At 46.0% G+C, this 19,425-nt stretch overlaps 1 protein-coding gene across 1 annotated transcript in view; it reads right to left on the bottom strand.

Moving 5' to 3' along the window:
* Nucleotides 1-11,396: 11,396 nt before the first annotated feature.
* MED27 (mediator complex subunit 27) overlaps nucleotides 11,397-19,425 on the bottom strand; it is an 84,294-nt gene continuing 76,265 nt past the window's right edge. Inside the window, exons 7-8 of the mRNA XM_032130896.1 lie at nucleotides 14,294-14,371; nucleotides 11,397-11,869 (exon numbers count right to left, since the gene is read on the bottom strand). Of these exons, the coding sequence (XP_031986787.1) occupies nucleotides 11,735-11,869; nucleotides 14,294-14,371 (213 nt within the window). The 3' untranslated portion in view covers nucleotides 11,397-11,734. The remainder of the gene's footprint in view (nucleotides 11,870-14,293; nucleotides 14,372-19,425) is intronic.

The raw sequence follows: 19,425 nt of genomic DNA, 5'->3' as shown, positions 1-19,425 counted from the left end.
GGGCACAGGGGGCTCAGCTCAGCTCTGCTGCTGCTCCCCCCACTCCCTGCTGTCCCCATCCAACCCCCCCGTGATGCTCCGGGAGAGCCTCCAGCGCAGCCCTGAATTCCCGCAGCTCCCTCCCTGGTGCAAAGCCATTCATCAAGGCGCACAAACAGCTCGGCTGCTAAAGGCCACGCCGTGACAAAATGCCAATAGCTGTATTTACATTCAATATGTCCCGCTAATCTCGCCTTCAGGAGGCGTCTGCTGAACCTGCCCGTTCCTTCCTGGGCATCACCTCTTTAATCAGCCTCTTGTTACTGATCACAGATTGATTTCCGTTCCAGTAGCCAATAGGTTTTCCTTTTAATTTTCAGCATCATGTTTAATTAAAGCAGGGTGGGTCCGACCCCATCAAATCATATCAAAGTCTGTCTAAGCCCCAGGTGAGTGAAAACACCAGCATAAATTATTGATCAAACTTTGTTCAGATTAATCTATCACTGCCTCTCCCCGGGCAGTGCGAGGACGGAGCTTGTGAGGTGTTTGTCTCGTGGCAGCTCTTCTGTGGCAGCTCAGGACACCGTGGTGGCCCAGCCAGGGAGATCAAAACTTGCTCCTCAAAAGCATCACATCTCCTCATCCTTTCCTCCCAGAAAATCCCAGCCCAGGGACACAGCAGGTGCTGGGAGATGCTGCTAAACTTCCCGAGCTCATTATCCACTGGGAGGAGGATGCAAACCACAGTGAGAAGCCAGGATTAAAGAAATCCCCATTTCTGCACAAATGCCAGTCTAAAAGCCCTGGAAGAACAAGTGTTTTTCCTCAGTCTTGGAGGCCCTGGAGCTTCAGGGTCAGTGGGAGTGATGCTCAGGGCAGGAAAACCTTTCTCCCCTGCCCTGCTGCAGAATTCCAAGTGATCAATGGAAACACAGCTCGTACCCGGAGGCAGCTTTATGTCAGCGTGAAGAGGAGATGAGGAGCAACAGGAGGTGGCTGTGATGGGCAGAGAAAACCAAGCAGACACGATGGGAGGTGCTGCTGCCCCTCAGCCCGAGCATTTCCCCCTGAGCCGGGAGGGGTTTCTGCTCCTCTCGGGCTGGGCAAGAGCCTGAGCTCAGAAAGGATCCAGAAATGCTAAAAAATCAACAAAGCCTTGGAGCACCTAAGAGGGACCTAAGAGGGTTCAGCCGGAGCCGGCTGCTCCGGCACTGCAGCAACCCCAGCCCGGAGAGCAAACACGCCTTTGGATTATGAATAAAGATGGAGGCGAGGCATTCCTGCCGCTCCCAAGGCTCTCCTGCCTGAATACTAATTGCTGGTCTGAGCTAAGACTGCTGAAAAGCATGTTTGGGGCCAGGGTCTGGAAGAGACTGCAGTGCATTTGCATCATTCGGGGATAAAACAGGTGGTTTTGCCGGATTCAGAAAACTTCTGTTCTTGGAGTAAACTTTGGATGCTGCCAAAACCCGAGAGGGGTGAAGGGCTGCATAGAAATAGCTGGAGAGTGGGGAAGGATTGCCAAGAGCATCAGCTCAGCTCGTGAGTCAGCAGCATTAGCTCTCACCTCAACAAGCAATCTGCAAATTGTGCAAATCTGCTTTTCACAGTTCACCTAACCTGCGAAATGGCCTCAGATTTACAGCCCCGGCGTTCACGCTTAAAAACAACTGAGTTAATGAAGAAGTGGGAGGGAGGGGGGGAATTACACAAAGGCAGAGTTTGGGTTTCACCTGGAGCCATGGCTGGTGCCATTCTGCATGAGGGTTTCTGCCACAGGATGCTCGGCCGGGCTCGGTTTGCAGTCCCGTCCCTACAAACACCTGGGGGTGGTTCCTGAACCAGGCATCCCTTTTGCTTCCCTATTTTCCCACCTGTTCACTGCAGCTGCAGCCCCCATCTGAACCGAGCAGGGGGATTCTTTGATAAGGCAAAGATTTCCAATCCTTTCGGATTAAAACCCTCCCATCATCAGACGCAAAACGGACAAGGAGATCAGTCTGTGCAAGGAGAAGATGAAAGGGGCCGTGTTTCCCCTCCCTTTGTAAAGTGGGGAGATCAATACCAGGTTTCCAGTGGGATAAAAGAGCCAGCTCGGCTGTGGGGAAATTGCTGGGGAAGGAGGAGGCAGGAGCAGAGTGAACCGGTGGAATGAGCCACCCCAGGGTTTACCTTTAAAGTATTTTTAGTACTGAGCTCAGAAGAAAAAGCTGCAACCAAATAGTTCAGAGCAGGACAAGTAGAGGACATGGAGGAGTTACCTTTGTGCACAGGTCGAGGGGCAGAGCTGGGAATGGAGAGGGAGCAGAGGAGAGGAGGGAAGGTTGGGACAATTCCGTCTGCTCCTTGCACTGAGCTTCTGGAATGCGTGTGACAGGAGGGTGGTGGCTTTGAAGCCTCTCTTGGGGCCTTGCCCCTTGGATTTTAGATCTTTAAAAGAGAATCCATCAGTTCTTCATGCAGGGCTGTGTGTGAGAAGGTACCTGTTAGTCCCATGTGTGTGAAATCCCAGTGTTCAGAAACCCTTGGGTGATGCTCTGGATAATCTCCAGCATTCCATGGAGCTGTGCCACCGTTTGGCTCCTCCAGCCCCATCCTGGCCCCGAGGCTGAGCCACCCTGAGCAAAACTTTGCCCACATTTTGCTGCCAACCTGTGCACCAGGGGCTTTTTAATGGGAACAAGGAGTCACTCACCTTTTCCTGCAGAAACTGGGACTGTCAATCCCATTCCAATCCTAATTTCAGATGGTGTTTGCTCTCTTTCCAGATAATGTCATCTTAATGTTCTCCAACGGGCTGCTATTAATCTTGTGCTGCAGACAGACGGATCATTAGGGATGGGGGGAGTGGGGGATCTGCAGCACAGATTGATCAAGCCCGTTACAAAAAGTGATGTGATTTATGTCCATATTACACCCCACGTATGGATATTTCTGTGGGCAAACCCAAGCACGTGCCCCCCACACAACGAGCACGGTGTGGAGGCATTTCAAGGGCTGTAAGCAGATCCTGATGGGGAAACAGCTTCCTGCAAACTGTGGCTGGAGAAGAGGCCAGGCCAGGGCTCCTCCAGCCTGTACTGGGGGCCTGACACCTCCTTGTCCATGGGACAATGCAAAGACTGTGGGGTCTCCCCATGGATCACCCCCCATCCCTCTTCTTGAGGGTTGGATCCCTTCTCTCTCTCCCCTCCAGGCTTCATTTCCCCTTCCCGCACAATGACTGAGGTGAGCATCAGACAGAACCTCCCTTCTCATCCAGCACTGCTTGGAGCACACCTGGGTCCCTGAGCCATCCTCCAGGTCCCCTCTGTCTGTGAGCCTCCGTCTTCAGAATGTCCCAAGCTCAGTCAGAGGCTGCAGGGACGCCCTTGGAGGGGTCATTAAATCAACACTGGAATCCAGGCTCTTTGCCCAGACCTATCTCCAACCTCCTGCTACTTCAGGGGTCAGATCCAACCCACGAGCTCCCTGTGTTTTATTCAGGCTGACAAAGCATCTCCACTTGTTCTACAGCATCACCCCGTGAGGTTTAACAGCTGCTGCATCCCCCTGTTGCACTGCTGCACCCTGGGACCTGTCCAAGATCTAGGGAAGCCAGTGGAAAACTCCCATTGGCATCAATCAATCTACGATTAAACAGGGGCTGTAAAGCCTGTGATACCTGAGGGATGAAAGATATAAATATAAACTCTTTTTCAAAATTTACATTTTAAAGCAATGCAGTTTTCCATGATGAGTAAAACCCCAGCATTGCTTGTTGTAGTGAAAATGAGGAGATCGTTCTCCTGATTTCAGGAGACACTGAGCACAGGGGGAAAGCTGCTGAAATCTGAGTACAAACCTGGAGGATAGAGAGGAGCACGTGTGCCAAAAGCACCTCAGAACTCAGGCTGAAGGATGCCACAAGCCAGGAGACTCTTCAGCCCCAATGGCCTTTGAGTGCAATGAAGAAAAGCCAAGAAACTCTTTATTTTTTGTGGTTTCGTTGAAATAACAGGGGGAGAAGACAAAATGCCAGGTATCCCGAAGTTACTTCTTTGAAACAGGAGCCTTAAATGGACCAGTTTTATCTAAAGGTGATAAAACAACAAAACTCAAATGGCATCTGAGCAGACCAAAAGCACATTACTGCATGCTAGGAGCCTTACAGGAGAAAAGCTCTGGCTGGCAGCAACAATTTAAAATGCAGCTTAAAGACCAGCGACTTTGAGGTAGGTTTTTTGTTTCTGTTTTGTTTCATTTTTAAAAAAATTAATTACTTTGCCTTCTGAATGCCCTTCAAAAGCTTTGCTTTCTCTATCCAGCAATTCTCACACAGTGCTTGGGCAGAGCCCTGGTGGCACCAGACTTGTGAAAAATAGAGTAAATCCAACTTTTAATCTCAAGGGCTGAGGGTGTTAGGTTTTTTTATATCACCACTGTTTAATGTTGAATATTTTCAGCACTTCTGATAACCAGGGTGAGGGTGTATTGATTTCTCCACCCTATGCTATAAGGTGGCTTGTATTAAAAAAGAGATAACTCAGCTCTTTTCTAGTTCAGAGCCTGCCCATGTCTGGCTGCCCCCAAGAAAATCCTTAGAAATATTCATAGATGAAAATTAAATACCAACTTTTCTGCTGAGTTTTGTAACAGTCCATTAACAGTAAAACAACCAAAAGGATTTTTAACAGAAGCAAATAAACCAGTTTAACTGATGTAACAGGAAACTGAGGTGTCAAATGTGGGATTATACCCAAAGATTAGAGCTAAATTTGTGAGGAAAATTCATGGTTTTAGAGCTTCTTGAGCAAGTTTGGGAATTTCTGCCTCGCAGAGGGCAGGAGCCCCTGCACACCTGCAAACTCTCCAGGGATCAGCTGTGATGATATTGGAGAGCTCACCTGTATTTTCCCAGCACGGCTGTCAGGTGAGTTTGGCAGGACTTCCTTCCTGATCCCCCACCACTGCTTTAAGGATGGAAGAATGTCCTGTCACAGCAATTTAAGTGTTCACCAGCCTGGCCTTTCCACTCTCCTACCTCAGCAATTTGCAGTTTTAATTTCACGGATGTTTGTAATTACAGCAAGGGGCTCAGTGAAAACAAAAAGCAAACCGGGAGAGCTTGGCAGCTCCGCTTCTTGGCGGGGTTTGTTGAATACTCTGGGATTAATTTCCTCATGTGTTTCTGTAGGAGAAAAGTACTTAATACAATGAATCTAATTTGGCTGTAACCTTCCACGGCCTCAGACCCAGATGGCACCTGAGCTGAGCTGAGGCCAGGAGCACATCCTGCAGCAGCATCAGTTCCTTCATCCACAGGTCCAGGGGAGGAAAAACCACCCAAAGCTCAGAGAACCACATGGGGCCTCAGCAGAGCAGACCTTGATGCGAAGGACCAGCACAGTTTCTCTCCCTCCCCTTAGCTGGGAGCACATTTCTGTCAGAAAACCAAGGTTTGGGAAGTTGAGGAAGAAGGGTTTGGAAGCGAGCGCGAGCATTTCATCAGAGTCACCTCCTGGCTCAGGAGGAATTCATCACGAGAGCAGGATTTACAGGAGAGCTGGGTAAAACCTCGGAGGAAGAAAACAAAATCTAATTAAGCCTCCTGTTAAGGTCGTGGTTTAGCAATTTTTGCTCAAATTCAGCATCTCGGGACATCACCCGCCTTTGGATGCTCCGTCCCCCTCCGGGACCGCCTTTATTCCCTCCCTGGGATGCGGCACCAGCCAGCAAATCTCCCGAGCTGCCATTCTCATCTGACATTTCCCTTCCCCTCAGGTCCCCCAGCGGGTTCTGGCCTCTCCAGCTCCGGGAACCGATGCCTGGCAGAGTTTTTCATCCAGCAGAAAATGAGCAGTGGCCACAGGTCACCTCTGCCTGTGGGCTGCTCTCCGGATTGTTCTGAACCAAGGGGAACCCACAGCCCATTGTCACCCCCGAGCCCCGGCTGAAGACACTTTAAAAAAGCACTCCTGCTTTCTTTTCAGCATTTTAAAGAGGAATTGTCAACAGTAGCGAGGCTGTAAGGAAAGAAAAAGGGCTAAAAATACCTTAATAAACCCAAAACACAGGGAGGAGGTGCAGATGGTGAGAGACAAGGGCACGGCAGCGCTGCACAGACACAGGATGCTGCTCTCCTCCATCAGCTTTATTTTTATACCAAGGCTACACCGAAATTTCCTGCTCATAATTCTTCACCTGCGGATGCCGAGGGAGCAGCTTGTTGTGAAACTCGATAGCTGGGACGTTGGTAGCACAGGTTAATTGTAATTGGGTACATCAATCCCAGCCTGCATTACTGTCCCGAGCGCCACTCATAATCACGTCCTCGACGCAAATATTTGTTCTCATGAATTCGAAATGATCTCACCATTAATATTTTTCACGTATTTGTTGTTTTCTGGCAATACTCCTGAGCTGATTTGCAGGAACTGTTGGGAGATGTTGAAGACCAGAGCATGGGGCACCTTTAAACCCAAAATGCTCAGTCTCAGCACCTGAATAACAAAACTTCTCTGTCCTTGATCCCGGCCCTCTGGTTTTCAGAGCAACTTTTTAATCAGCACAACCCTGTCTATTACCAGCTACAAGGACTCCCATTTTAAATTAGCCTCCTTATTAACATAAAAAAGTAAATAAAATGAGAAATGCTCAGCTGTCCCTGGGTTCTTCCACCTCAACAGACAATAAAAGCCCATTTACATTCCTATGCCATACTTCATTTTTTTTAATCCCCCTTTCATTTTTATGACACAAACCCGGTAATCAGGTATTAGTGCTGCTGTTGAACTTCACAGAGGATAACATGCCAGATGATAAAAAATCCTGCTTGCTGCAGGGACACACCCCTGCCCTTCCAGAGGGTCACTGCTCTCCTTGTGTTAACAAGGAGCACGTCTGGAGATGTCTCTTGTTTTGATCATTTGCTTTTAAAGGGGAAGAAAAAAGACAGCCTCACAAAATCTAACAAGTTCATGACACACACGTCTTTATGAGACCTAATTATCTGATATTGGAATCACTGTCCCTCAAAGCAAGAGAGGAGACACAAACCCCAGTGACTCAGAGCCAGCTTTGTTTTGGGGCTGTTGCTCCCAAAACAACCAATTCCCTCCTTGCCCTGCTGCTTCCAACCAGGGAATAACCATGGAAAAAACAGCTGATGTCTGATGTGAAGAAACCCAGCTGAAGCCGACCCTTCCCAGGTGTACTTGCAGCCAATCTCCTCTTCTGAAGGACACCAGGTGAGTTTAGAACAGAAGCCCTGACTTGCAGTGGTGCGTTCGTGATGTCCGGGGCATCGGAGACCTCGGCTCGGGCTGTGGGATTCAGCCCCCATGAGACAGTTCCTGCTCAGTGCTGGGGGAGGGAGTCCAGGACATGGACCAAAGGGCCAAGCTCACTGATGAAACCTGTGTTGAGAGTCATCTTGAGGCTGATCTGCCACCCTCTTGCACAGATGTGAGCTAAATCCATGCACAGATCCATGCCGGGGTCACACCAGCGCAGGTGTGGCTGGCAGGAGGAACATTTGAGGTTTTCCTGCAGTGTTGGGTGAGAGCTGGAATGGGACCCTGAGCCTCCTGCCTCATCCCCTCCATGCCAGCATCTCCCACCTCCAGGGGCTCGGCTCTGGGGTGTTGGTAGAGCAAGGAGCGATGGATTCCCAGGTAAATACTGCTGGAAAGTCCAGTCACAGCGGTGTGAAGGGGCCAGTCCTGGCACTGCCCTCATGCAAACCCTCCATGGAGTGTGGCCAGTTTCTCTGGAAGGTTTTGCCACATCTTTGGAATTCACAGCTCTGGAGACACCAGAACAAGCTGTGGAGATGCTCAGGATGGGGGATCCTGCCACACACCAGAACCCCCCATTCCTGCTCTGACAGGGCAGTGCTACCCAAAGGAGCAGCACCCAAGACAGGACTGCAGCACCACAGCACAACACAGAGCCCAGAGGCTGCCAGTGACAGACAAATATCCTCATATTTAAGCTGCATTTCTACCTTGAAAAGCAATTTGCAAACCCACAGAGCGATTCTGACAAGCCTCACTGAAACCACGTACTGAGTTCGCAAGAAAGATGCTTCTGCCCACCTGCCAGCCCTAGGATTCATCATCAGGGCTTAAAAGTGCTCTACAAGGCAAGCTGGCTCTCACATTTGCAGAATTCCAGCAGCTTTTGGAGCATTGCAGCAGCAGTGGGGTGGGTGAAACCTGTGAGCCTTCAGAGGGTTTAGCCAAGGATGTCAATTTGGGATTGAAGAACCTGCAGGAGCCCTGACAGGCACCCAGAGCCCAGGAGATGTTGGTGTGGCCAGGGGTGCTGCAGTGCTGTGATGGGATTCCACTCTGCTCTGTAAAATTTAAAGCCAAAGTGAGAGGCCAAAAAGGGAAACTTTTCCTACGTCTTTTTCAAGCCCTTCTCCAAAAGGTTTAGCTTTGAAATGGGAACACACCAACAGCACTCTCTTACTGCACCCCTGGGTTAATACTTCCCTGTAGATTCCTCTGGCTGGTGCACAGCACCAATTAACCCAGAGATTAATTCAAAAAAATGTATTTGTTTCCTAGCCAACATTAAAAACTTTGGGAAAAGGCAACAAATATACAAGAAAGGAAAGAGAACAAACAGGCTTTGGTTAGAAAATTAAAGTTGTTTGCCATGGCTTGATGGCTTAATCAGTCGATCAATATTGTTCACAGGGCAGGCAGGGAGGGAGCCATGAGCTGTGATGAAAAATGCATGAGGGGACAAGGGAGACCTGGGAGTAGAAAATTAAAAAGTCAGCCTGTTACATTTGTCCAATATTGGCAGAGAAATTAAAGCGGTTTGGGGAGGGGTGCGGGGAGGGAAAGGGGAGCGGCTGCGAATCTGCTGTGGATTCCCTGCACCAGAGAAACTTTCACATTAATTAAGTTGCTTTCTTAGCAAAAAGATGGATTTTGTAACCTTTAGCACTCGCCAGCACCACGAGCACAGCGGGAGGGGTTTGCACAGGGGAAAACAGAACGGGATTTCTTCCCAGAGGAGCACGTTGGGCTCAGGGTGGGTGACACCAAGTGACAGTGCCCAGGGCAAGGGGCTGCACCTGTCCTGCAGCAGGAGGGGAGCTGGATGGATCCTGCATAGAAACAACCACGCTGGGATGATGCAGCTCCATCTCACACAGCCAGAGCCACCACAGCAGCTCTTGTTTCTGCATGGCCACCACCTCCCTTTTCTTTCTCTGCTCAATTTGGCTGCTCCTGATTCCGCAGCAGCACTGGCCTCGCAGAAATGAGCGTAAGGAAGCCTGGAAGATGCTCTGGGAGAGGTGAGAACCAATCACTCCTTACGGATCACGGTCCTTGGTGTTTGCCTTAGAGATTGGGACTGCTTTAATAACTGCAACAAACTCTAATGGTAAAGAGCAAAGTCACTCATTCTGCAGTTAAACTGCTTTTGGTCACCCATCCTTTCTAAGGGTGACAGAAATAATTAGAATGCCCAGCATCCAAGTGACAAAGCTGAGAAGGAACACAGGAATTCTGTGAGAATGGCTCTGTACTTAGGAGTGACCTCCCAGTTTTCACCCCTCACATTCAGAACTCAGAGCAGCCTCTGCTTTCCTTGGAGATCCACATCGCAGGGATAACCACGCACTGCCACCAGGCACACGGACTGCCAGGACAACGAGCAGGGACGAGCACAGGCTGAATCCAAACTGCTGGAACTCCTGAGTTGAGTTTCACTGCCCCAAATGAAAACACTCCAACCTGCTGCCCTTAAAGGCTTGTGGGGACAGAAATCCCTGCTCCTCCCAAGGCTCTGGCGAGGGGAGAAGATCCTGATCCTTCTGCTGCGCTTCCTGGGGGAAGGAATGTGACAAAGGGGTTTGTGTTGCACTTCAGTAAGACAAATTATTTTTGTACTGAGGTACCTGTGGTGAATTGTGTGACTCTCCATCAGACTCCCCAATTACAGGTTTAAAATTTCAGGCTCAATTAACAGACTTGGACAACGCTGTTTTCTGCAACTAATTATCTCCAAATGCCAAGACACGATTCCACACACGGTACTTTTGTGAACCTCAGGATTTGCTTTTTACACCATTATTTAAGCATAAACAGAAGGGAGCAGCCAGCAGTGCCTAAAGCAGGCTGGATATCATATTATGACCTTTATAGTAACAAAAAAAAAATGCTTATGCTATCAGAAAGCCAGGCCTTCTAATTAGCACAGCAACGGGATGGAGAGGGGGCCGATTATTTCCAAGGCTCGGGCTCATCCAAGATGCAAACGTTGTTCTGTCTTGGCTGATCTTTGGACTGAGAAGGCTACTTGGGTCAAATAACAGCACAAAAAGTTTTCATTAGGTAATTCAACTGCAGCTGGGTTTGAAATGGCCATTATCCCACTGCTGTGGTAATTCTTCTGTTTGGTGATTTGGAGTATTATTACTACTAATAATACGGGAAATAAAAAAAGAGATCTCACTACCAACATTCTCACACACACTCATTCTCCACACACAATGTTGTGCCTCCACAGTCATAAACACGCATTTTCTTTCAATGTCTCTTTCCTACAAGCCACTCCTGCTACAGAAGCTTGTCCACAGGCAGAAGGAACCTCAAAAATTACTCTGCAGCACTGTCAATTTATCTGACAATTAATGGAGTGACAAGGGACCTCCAGAGTTCCCCTTCCCAGCTCCCAAATCAGCCGATTACTGAAACCTTTGTGGTTTGTAGAAGAACAAGGTGACAATGACAGTGGAATTAATCAAATTGGCTGTCAGGGGGTGACACAGGAGATGTGGAGTCATGAAAATACCAGAGAAGACACTTCACCCACTACGCCCCAGGGCTGGGACAGGACCAGGGACCTTTCCCTGTGTCTGGGGGAAGCAAAAACAGCCAAGGCTCATAGGATGAACTTTCCCATCCCTTCCAAGCTCAGGGATTGCTGGGAGGGATCCTGCTCTTCTCCAGCGTGTTCCATGTACATTTTAAATCATTTAGGAAACACTGGATGTCTGTGCTGCAGAAACTGCTTTAGGGCTGAATTATTTCACTACTTTCAGTTGTAGAACACGACTGTCACTGCTCATCACACGTTTTCTAACCACTTAATACATGCAGATTTTGTTAACATTTCTCATTACAATTTTAGTAAAGGAAAACATCTGTTTCCCCCCTGCCTTAGAAAGTTACATTGCATCTTCCAAGCTGCCACATGCCTTTGAAATTCCATGTTTAATCAATGCCATAATCTTCTCTTCCACAGTAAAAATCCCAGCACTCATATAAGCAGCCTTGCAACAACCCCCCCACAACATTTCAGCATGTTTAAATGTTTCCAGTTTTCCTAAAGGAAAGAGCAGCACTGAAAAATCCACACCAAACCCGAGGGTTTTGTTGACCAAGTAACGAAACGAACAGCACAAATTTTGGGAATACAAAATTTATTTCAAACTTATAAAAGTCTTCAGCATTGCAAATTCTGTCACAAAATGCAAACTGTACAATGGATATTTTCATTAAAGCTTAGCATAATGATAATTACTGCCACATCTTCCCAGGCAGATCATTTCAGATCACACACAGCTCCTTCCCATCTTCTTCAAGATGTATCAGTCTCACTTGTGCCTCGCAGATGGCTGCTCCAGAGTCAAATGTTTCAGTGCAATCTCACTGCTTAGGACAGGGAGGTTCAGGAGTGGAACCATCAGTGCTGTCCCAAAGCCCCAGAGTGCTGAGTCCTCGTGGTGGCAGGGTCTGGGCTCCTACTGCCTGCAGGTGTCATGGAAAGCCTCGAGTGTTCGGAAGTCCCTCCATGTGGGTGGCAGGCCATCCTGCAGGAACTTCCCGCAGCGCTGGCACGGAGCCTGGAACAGCTTTATGTAACTTCTTAACCAGGTCTAAAAGGAAAAGGGAGAGAAATTAAAGAAAACTGGATGTGGATGTTTCCCTTTGTCATCATTCTTGTCACACAGGAGCAGCAAGGACAGAGGATGTGCTTTGGCCAGGCCCCAGTGAGGCGCAGGTTGATTTTATAAACACAAGCACACTGAAGATTACAAGGTCACTGTAGAGATGAATTCTCCACTTTATTAATCATCTCTTGCTTTTTTAGTCACTTAAGCAAATTTTTTAATAGAAATTCCTGCCCTGTGAGCAGCAGGCATTCACAGCTCCAGAATCGTGAGGGAAGGCGGGTGCTGCAATGCCTCCTATTTTTACTGGGATATGATTGTTCCTGATGGTGCCTTCTCCAGCTGAGCAATGGTTTGTCTCTTGCCATGGCCATCTATCACCCCCTGCTGCACTCCCACTGCAGGTTGGGCTCCTCAGAGCTAAGACAGAAGGACTCCCACATCCAGCTAATGAACTTCCTCTCTAATGCGATTTTAGGATCAATACTCACTGGTCATAAAAACACGGAGCCATTTTAAACCTGATTACACTGATGACTACATATATATATATATATAAAAGGCCAGTGGTGCTGAACAGCACAGGGTAAGTTCAGATGTTCCCTCATGAAGCTCCTGCCTCTGAAATGGGTTGTTCCCATTGTCACACGCAGCAATGAGCATTACATAACCCAATTCGCCACTCAAGGAGATACACAGCTAAAAAAGCCCCAGACCAGCAGATTTATCCTGTGAAGGATGCACATGAATCTTGTCATATAAAGTCCTATTGAATTACATCGATAAGAGAAAATTGTTCTCTGAAGAAGAGGTCAGCTGAGTTTATTGAAACAAATCCTTCCATCTTCATCAGAGTTTTCTCTATAGCAACCAAACCTTGGGCTGTCAATAACTCTCCTCCAGAAGAACTAGATCTTGTCTGGGCTGAGCAGTAAATATGGGGACAAGGGCAACACAACTCTACAAGTAAATTGCTGTTATTTACTTCAGCTTGGATGGGCTTTGCTTGCACTACCGAGAAATCGAATTTTCTGAGCCATAATACAAAAATAGGTAAATGAAGTTAAATTGTGCACTTGAGACATCTCTTGACAGAAAAGAAAGGAATGGGTTCTTCATTCCCATCAGAAAATTAGGGCTTTAGAACATCCTGTCACATGGATTGCACAAGAGACAGGTGAAAGGCCCAACATATTGACACTTGTGCTGGTTTTGCTTTGTTGGAAGTTTTGGTGTTTTCTCTGATCAATACAGCAGGGCCTTGGCTCACACAAACGACTTGTTCTATTAAACATTCATTTTCAGGACCATGTTGAACATGGATCTGACCAGTAATGGTTGCTTTCACCTTTCAAAACCTATTATTTTAAGATGTACTTTGCAAATCTCTCATCTTAGTGGCCTTTTTATTAAATAACCAATCCAGCACAGCAGGGAGGGGAGCCTGACTGCTCTGAAATTACACACTGGAAATTAAGGATGCAAAAGAGTGAATGGAAAAATGAGATTTTTGTTTCTCAGTCTCAGTTGCATTGCTCCAGGTGAAGGGGCAACATAAGGGAAGGAAATGGAAGAAAAAGCCTGAATTGCAGAGAAAATCTCCCCCCAAATCCTCCACTGGGAGACTGTGGCAGAGAGAACAGCAAGAGCCTCCACTGCCAAAATTCATCTTGGTAGAAGGAATTCTGAATTATAATTCCTTGTTCTCACCCTCTGATTAACAGGGCTGCTTCTTATACAAGTTTATTGCACAAATACGATTCTAAATAGAAACAGAATTAAAGGGGATAAACCTAAATCTGTGTATCAAGGTAGAATAGTATTAGATTAGTTTTATTCAGTAAGAAAAGATCTGAACACTCCAGTATTTCCTTGCTTCTCCAAACACCTGCTGATGTGCTGGAGGAACAAAGTTTGGATACAGCAAAATGGAACCTTCTGGAAGTAGTGCCCAGCCCTTCCCAAACTGGCCGAGCTGCCTCAGCTGGAATACACCGACTGGGAATTTCCTCTTACCAGGGAACTTCCAGTGGAGCAGATTTTGTCCATCCAGAACTTGCACAGAAGGAACAGGCAAAGGGCTGGGCCATAGGAAAGAGTTTGGTTGAGGGGAGTTTTTCCTCCTGTCGTGACAGATGACCCAGACCTTTGCAGACAGGAATCATCAGGCCAATTTTGAGAGCTGGGACAGAAGAGCTGTTCACAGCTCAGTTTTCCAACACCAATTACCCCAGGGAAATGGGAATGAGCTCTTCATCCCTGTCCAGGTATGAGACACCAAGAATCACAATCTCCACTGTCCAGCTTGTTTGAACTGGGGAAATTACAACTGCATCAGAACTGCCTGATGTCAATCACTGCAAACACCCTCAAATATAACTGGAAAAATGTGTTTTCCACCACACTTACCATGAAAGACCTGACCACCACATCTGGCATCTGGGGCAGCTGGTAGTGCAGCAGGGCAGTGGTTGCATGATCTGTCACCTGCATCAGACCAAAGGAGAAAGAAAATACCTTTATTCACTCCCCATTTCAGACAAAGCAATGTTAACCTGCAGGAAAACTGTAAATTCCATGGAGAGGCAGCAAACCAGGAAGGACAAGGATTACTCAGTTTCATTTCCTCTGAAACCAGGAATCAATTAATACGATTACGGTTTGTAAGTACTTCCCTTACTAGAAGATTTCTGATAAAAAGCCTTTTAATTTCCCAGACAGAGCCATAACAAGATCATACATCTGGGAATTGCACGTGGACACAATACATATAAAATGTGTATTTATAGTAACAAGAATAATTAAAGAAAAATCAGGAAAACTAACCAGTGCTGACAGATTTTTTTTTAAATAACTACCATTTAAAAAATTATTCTGAAGGGGCAGTTTCTGGCAGGTATAATACAATTTTCTAGCAGTATTCAGCCTGTCAACTGTTACCAGCACAGTCAACAGCTTACTGCTTCTTAAAAATCCCAGGCTGAATGCAAGAATTATTGGAAAAACTCTTTAGGCTGGACAATAAAGAACTCAAAACAACACAACCACAAAGAGCTCTTTCACAGATTTCAACTCCTAAACCTCAATGGTCCTCATCAGTAATGTCAAAGCTTCCAACAAAATACATGACTTTATAGAGAGTGATTAAATTGTATTTTCTGGTTCTAACATGGAGAAGTGGAGCTCTTCTCAGGGCCAGTCTACAGACTGCAGCAAACTTTGAGTAAGAGAAAGTGAGAACTGAAATTCCCATTGCTATTCTCAGCTAACTCCAGTTGTTCCCTGTTTGCAGTTCAGTCTAATTCAGCACTGGGAGCTGGAACACTCCAAGTTTCACTGGAGAAAAGAGAGGCTCACGCTCGACGCTGTTCAGGGAGGTGAATCTGCCAAAGGATATATTCCTGAATAAATCCATGAATAGCCAGGCTCTCATTCACACTGTACAAACTTCCTCCACAGAACAGTGCATCACATCAGGCTGTCCCACACCGAATCCTGTTTGAGTTTTCCTGCTATTTTAGACCCAGGATCTGCTGCCATCGTTCGCACACTCCCGGCTCTGAGAGCGGCTCCGTTCAGCGTGAGCAGGGACATGTGATTCTGACATTTGGAAGGGAAAACTTTCAGGATTTTGCACATTCTGGTGAGTTTGCAAAAATATTCACAAAATGGACCTCGGCCTGTTTTAGCCATTTATGTGTTACCATGTAAAAATAAATATGAGAAATAATGTGATGAACTGTGCATTAATAGCACAGCATAACTCAAACCAGCCATTTCTTTTAAACACATCTCATGTGGTGCTCAGAAGCCAACCCAAGCCCCACCAGCTATCTGAATTTTTTTAAGATGGTGCTTTTATAGGATAGTAGCAGACATGTCAAAGAATAGGAAGTTCTGAAGATATTTATGAGCAGCCGTTCTCCTTCTGCTGTATTTCTACTTCTAACAAACTGCAGTTTGTTTTTGTTTTTTTTTAATCCTGAACAACAAAGTTGTTTTCTCTTGGTACTGAAAAAAGTTGCTTAAAAAATACTGCTATTAACAAATTTAAATTGACTGGCCACATTGGCAAAGTTGCCCATATGCTGTTCCTATTGTAATGTAAAGATAATGAGATTCCTTGGGGAGATAAAAGCCATCCCAACATTGCTGGAACACTAATAATGCCTTCTGCACGAAAAGAAGGCGATTTCTACCCTAAGCAAGAGCTGGTATCTAAAAAAGATCAAAGTGGGTGTCAAATTTGAGGAAGAAGAGTAAGGAAATGACCTCCCTCCCCTTCCTAACCCAGCAAAGAACGTGATGTCAAACAGAAAAGAGCTGGGCCATGGATAAACTGCTCAGGGCATGGGAGTGAGGGAGAATAACACCCCCCAAGACGATGAGAGAAAACACAAACTGACCAAGATTAAAACAGAAGAGGAAAAAGAAAAAAAAGAGGAGGGGGAAAAGAAAAAATCCCAGAAGATCAATACCCAGCTTTCCTAATGGCAATACAATTTCACACCAAAGCAAAGCAAAACAAACTGTGTATGTGCCAGCTCGCTTAAAGGACACACTTTTTCTTCCAGCCAAGCTGGAATCAGAAACTAATTTATTCTGGCTATAGGATGATATTTTGTACATCTCAGGATTTTATTTTATTAACTTCACTTTTATTGTGGTGCCTTACCTACTGCTATCTAAGTTATCAGTCACTTTCTAATTTCTCTACCTCTTTTTACAGGGAAGCATATTCAGGGGAGCACACATTGATTGGGATAGCTCTGCTCTGGACCTTGAAATGGATTTCCAAGAGATCTTGCAGAAGAGCTCAATATTTCACAATTCATCTATTGAAAAACATATGGGTTTCTTGTCTGAAAAAAAGGTAAAACAAGGCAACCTCCTGCAGCAAAATTCTGCTAAATAAAATAGCCATTGTTTAACTAAGCACTTGGAGACTGAGGAAAAGAGACTTCAGTTACATGGGAAAAACAAATTCTGACAAAGAGATTCAATTTTTCACAGAAAGAGTTGTAATGCATTGGAACAGTACTGCTCTGCTGAAATGAGTTTTCCAAAGGTGACACATCCAAAAATGGTTTTATTGGGCTTTGATGACACTGTTTAGTCATACAGCATTTCCAAAGCTGGAAAATCCATTAAAAAAAAATTAAGTTATACAATTTACAGGTGGAGAAGGCTGAGCAAGTACTTCCTGTAACTGGGATAAGCAAAGACCTAAGGCACAGCTTTGCTCCACCACAGATCAGGTGAACATAGCTACACACCTGGCCTAATAAAACCATCACATGACTATATTATAAAAGCTCTCCCTCCCCCCATGTATTCTATCTCACTGCCAGGAAATACCCTTTTGGAAAGTAGGTGCAGAACTTCCTTTAAGAGCCACAACTTTCCTTGCCACTTACTGGTTTATTCCCTCAAGCATGGCACTGACAACTCCATCTAATATAAAGGGATTCTTTAAATCCCCTGAAAGGTTTTTAATTTTTTCTTTTTCTAAACCCTTGTAAGTTCATGGCCTTAACAGTAGCCTGTAGCAATGAGCTCTGGAGGCTGATCACAGCACTAAGGGAAAGAAAAAAAGGAAGTTATTTTGTTAGTGTTTAGATCTTTTATAGCATGGAAAACTGCATGAATGCCTTTGTTCATTTCCAAGGATTCCCATTACTCAATCTTCTCTCCAGGAACACATCTGAGTCTCTCTGGAGGGAATGTAGAGCACAGAATGTGGTCCCCGAGAGGTGCTGGGAAGGATGATGGATGCAACAGGCACTGATGAACTCCACACAAATCTTTACACACCCTTCCCCACTCCCAGTTCAGGAAAACACCACCACACTTCTCTGAAACATAGGATTTATCATTTGTTTTCAGAGCTCACAAAGTGTTTAGTTATTATTTCGCTTGTTCTGCTTATCTGGATTGAGTCACAGAGTTTCATTTCGCTCAGGGAGGTCTTTGAAGAGAGGCAGGGACTGATCCTGCCCAGGAGCAGCCGTGCAGGTGACCCTGGAACAGCCCAGCTCCTCTCCTTGAGCAGCAGCAGCACAGCCCACGGTTTGTCTCATGCATGCATTCATCCTGCATGTGATCTCACTCTGAGATTATTGACAAGAATACATCTTCATACATTACAATACTTATGTGCCCTTGTGGTGGTGAAAATGCCATCACTCTGGGATCACACAGCTCACAAGCAGCTTCTCAAAGTTCTGGTTAAAATGTGCTTTGGGGAGAAGCAGATCAAGCCAAAATACAACCAGTTTGTGGCATTGCTAAAACTGGTAAGACTAGGTGAAAATAAGGATGGGACTCTGAGATCAGAGCGAAATATATGGGTTTAAAGCCTTTGCATATGATTTAAATAGCCAACCTCATCATAGTACCCAGCAACACCAGCTATGCTGCTCTTAACTGAGCAGCTGTTTGATACCATCTCCCAGTTTGATTCATTCACAGCAGTTCCAAAATTCTTTGTTCTTCCCTCTGTTTTGAATGCAAAGTTATGAACATTGCACCATGCTTTACAATTGGAATTTTGAACCCTCTGCACAATGGCTGGAATTATGCAGCCTTCATGTATACCAAGCTTTAAGCCCCCAAATCTTTCCTTATTTCCTGTTTTATTCCTCTTCTTGTGTTAGTGGATCATGAGACATGAGGTGTTAAAATAAGGAGGTTTAAGATGAAAACAGTTGCTGCTCCTGTGGAGTTTAAATGTCACACCAACATGGAAGTCTGAAAAACCTTTTCTTTGCTCCTTGTGCTTCTGCCCTTTCAGCCTTCCCTTCCCTTCTTTCCCAGCTCCATTCTCTGGATCTAACCCTGCTGGTGTATTCAGTGCCTGTAAGGCTTATTCACCCCAGGACCAGATTCAGGAAGTCTCCAGGGAACTGGGAAAATGACTGTACACTTGAACAGTAATGGGCCCTCTGGGAGTGGCCCCCATCAAATCACACACAGGTATCCTGCCTAATAAAAAGGAGAGAGAAAAGCCTTGCTGACACAGCCAATGTTTGCAAACAAAAAGTCAGGACAAATTTAGCTTCGTTTGACAGGGTTGGATTGAAGATCAGAGGTCTCAGGTCCTTAACCTAGAAAGTCATGCTGCAGCCCTGGGAGAATTTGACAGGCCTGCAGCTCCCCCAGGCAGGGATCTGGGGAGCTCCAGATGTTGTTATAGTATCATTGAAGACAGAGTTTGGGAACTTGCTCAGGGTTTTAAAGAGGAACAGCCCTGTCCTTCAGAGGGGCAATGGATTTTACACTTAGAGGCAGCAGTGAAAGGGCTTCCCAGCCTCCTCCTTGGGAGGAGCAGTTACTCATCCCTATTTTTCCTTCTTCCACATTGCCATATTGGTGACTGCCATGACAAACACATTTCAAGAACATTCAGATTTGCTCTGACACATTTACTCATGATTTTTTAGTGGCATGAAAACATTTGTTCTGAAGATCCTGCAGTACAGATCCTACCCTGGTAACAGAGTATAATAGTTTCTGTAACACTGTTTTATCTATTTCCTTCA

Source organism: Corvus moneduloides, chromosome 21 (genome assembly GCF_009650955.1).
Source record: "Corvus moneduloides isolate bCorMon1 chromosome 21, bCorMon1.pri, whole genome shotgun sequence".
Classification (NCBI taxonomy): Eukaryota; Metazoa; Chordata; class Aves; order Passeriformes; family Corvidae; genus Corvus; species Corvus moneduloides.
The sequence above is the reverse complement of the archived record's forward strand: the minus strand, read 5'-3'. Positions and strand labels throughout refer to the sequence as shown.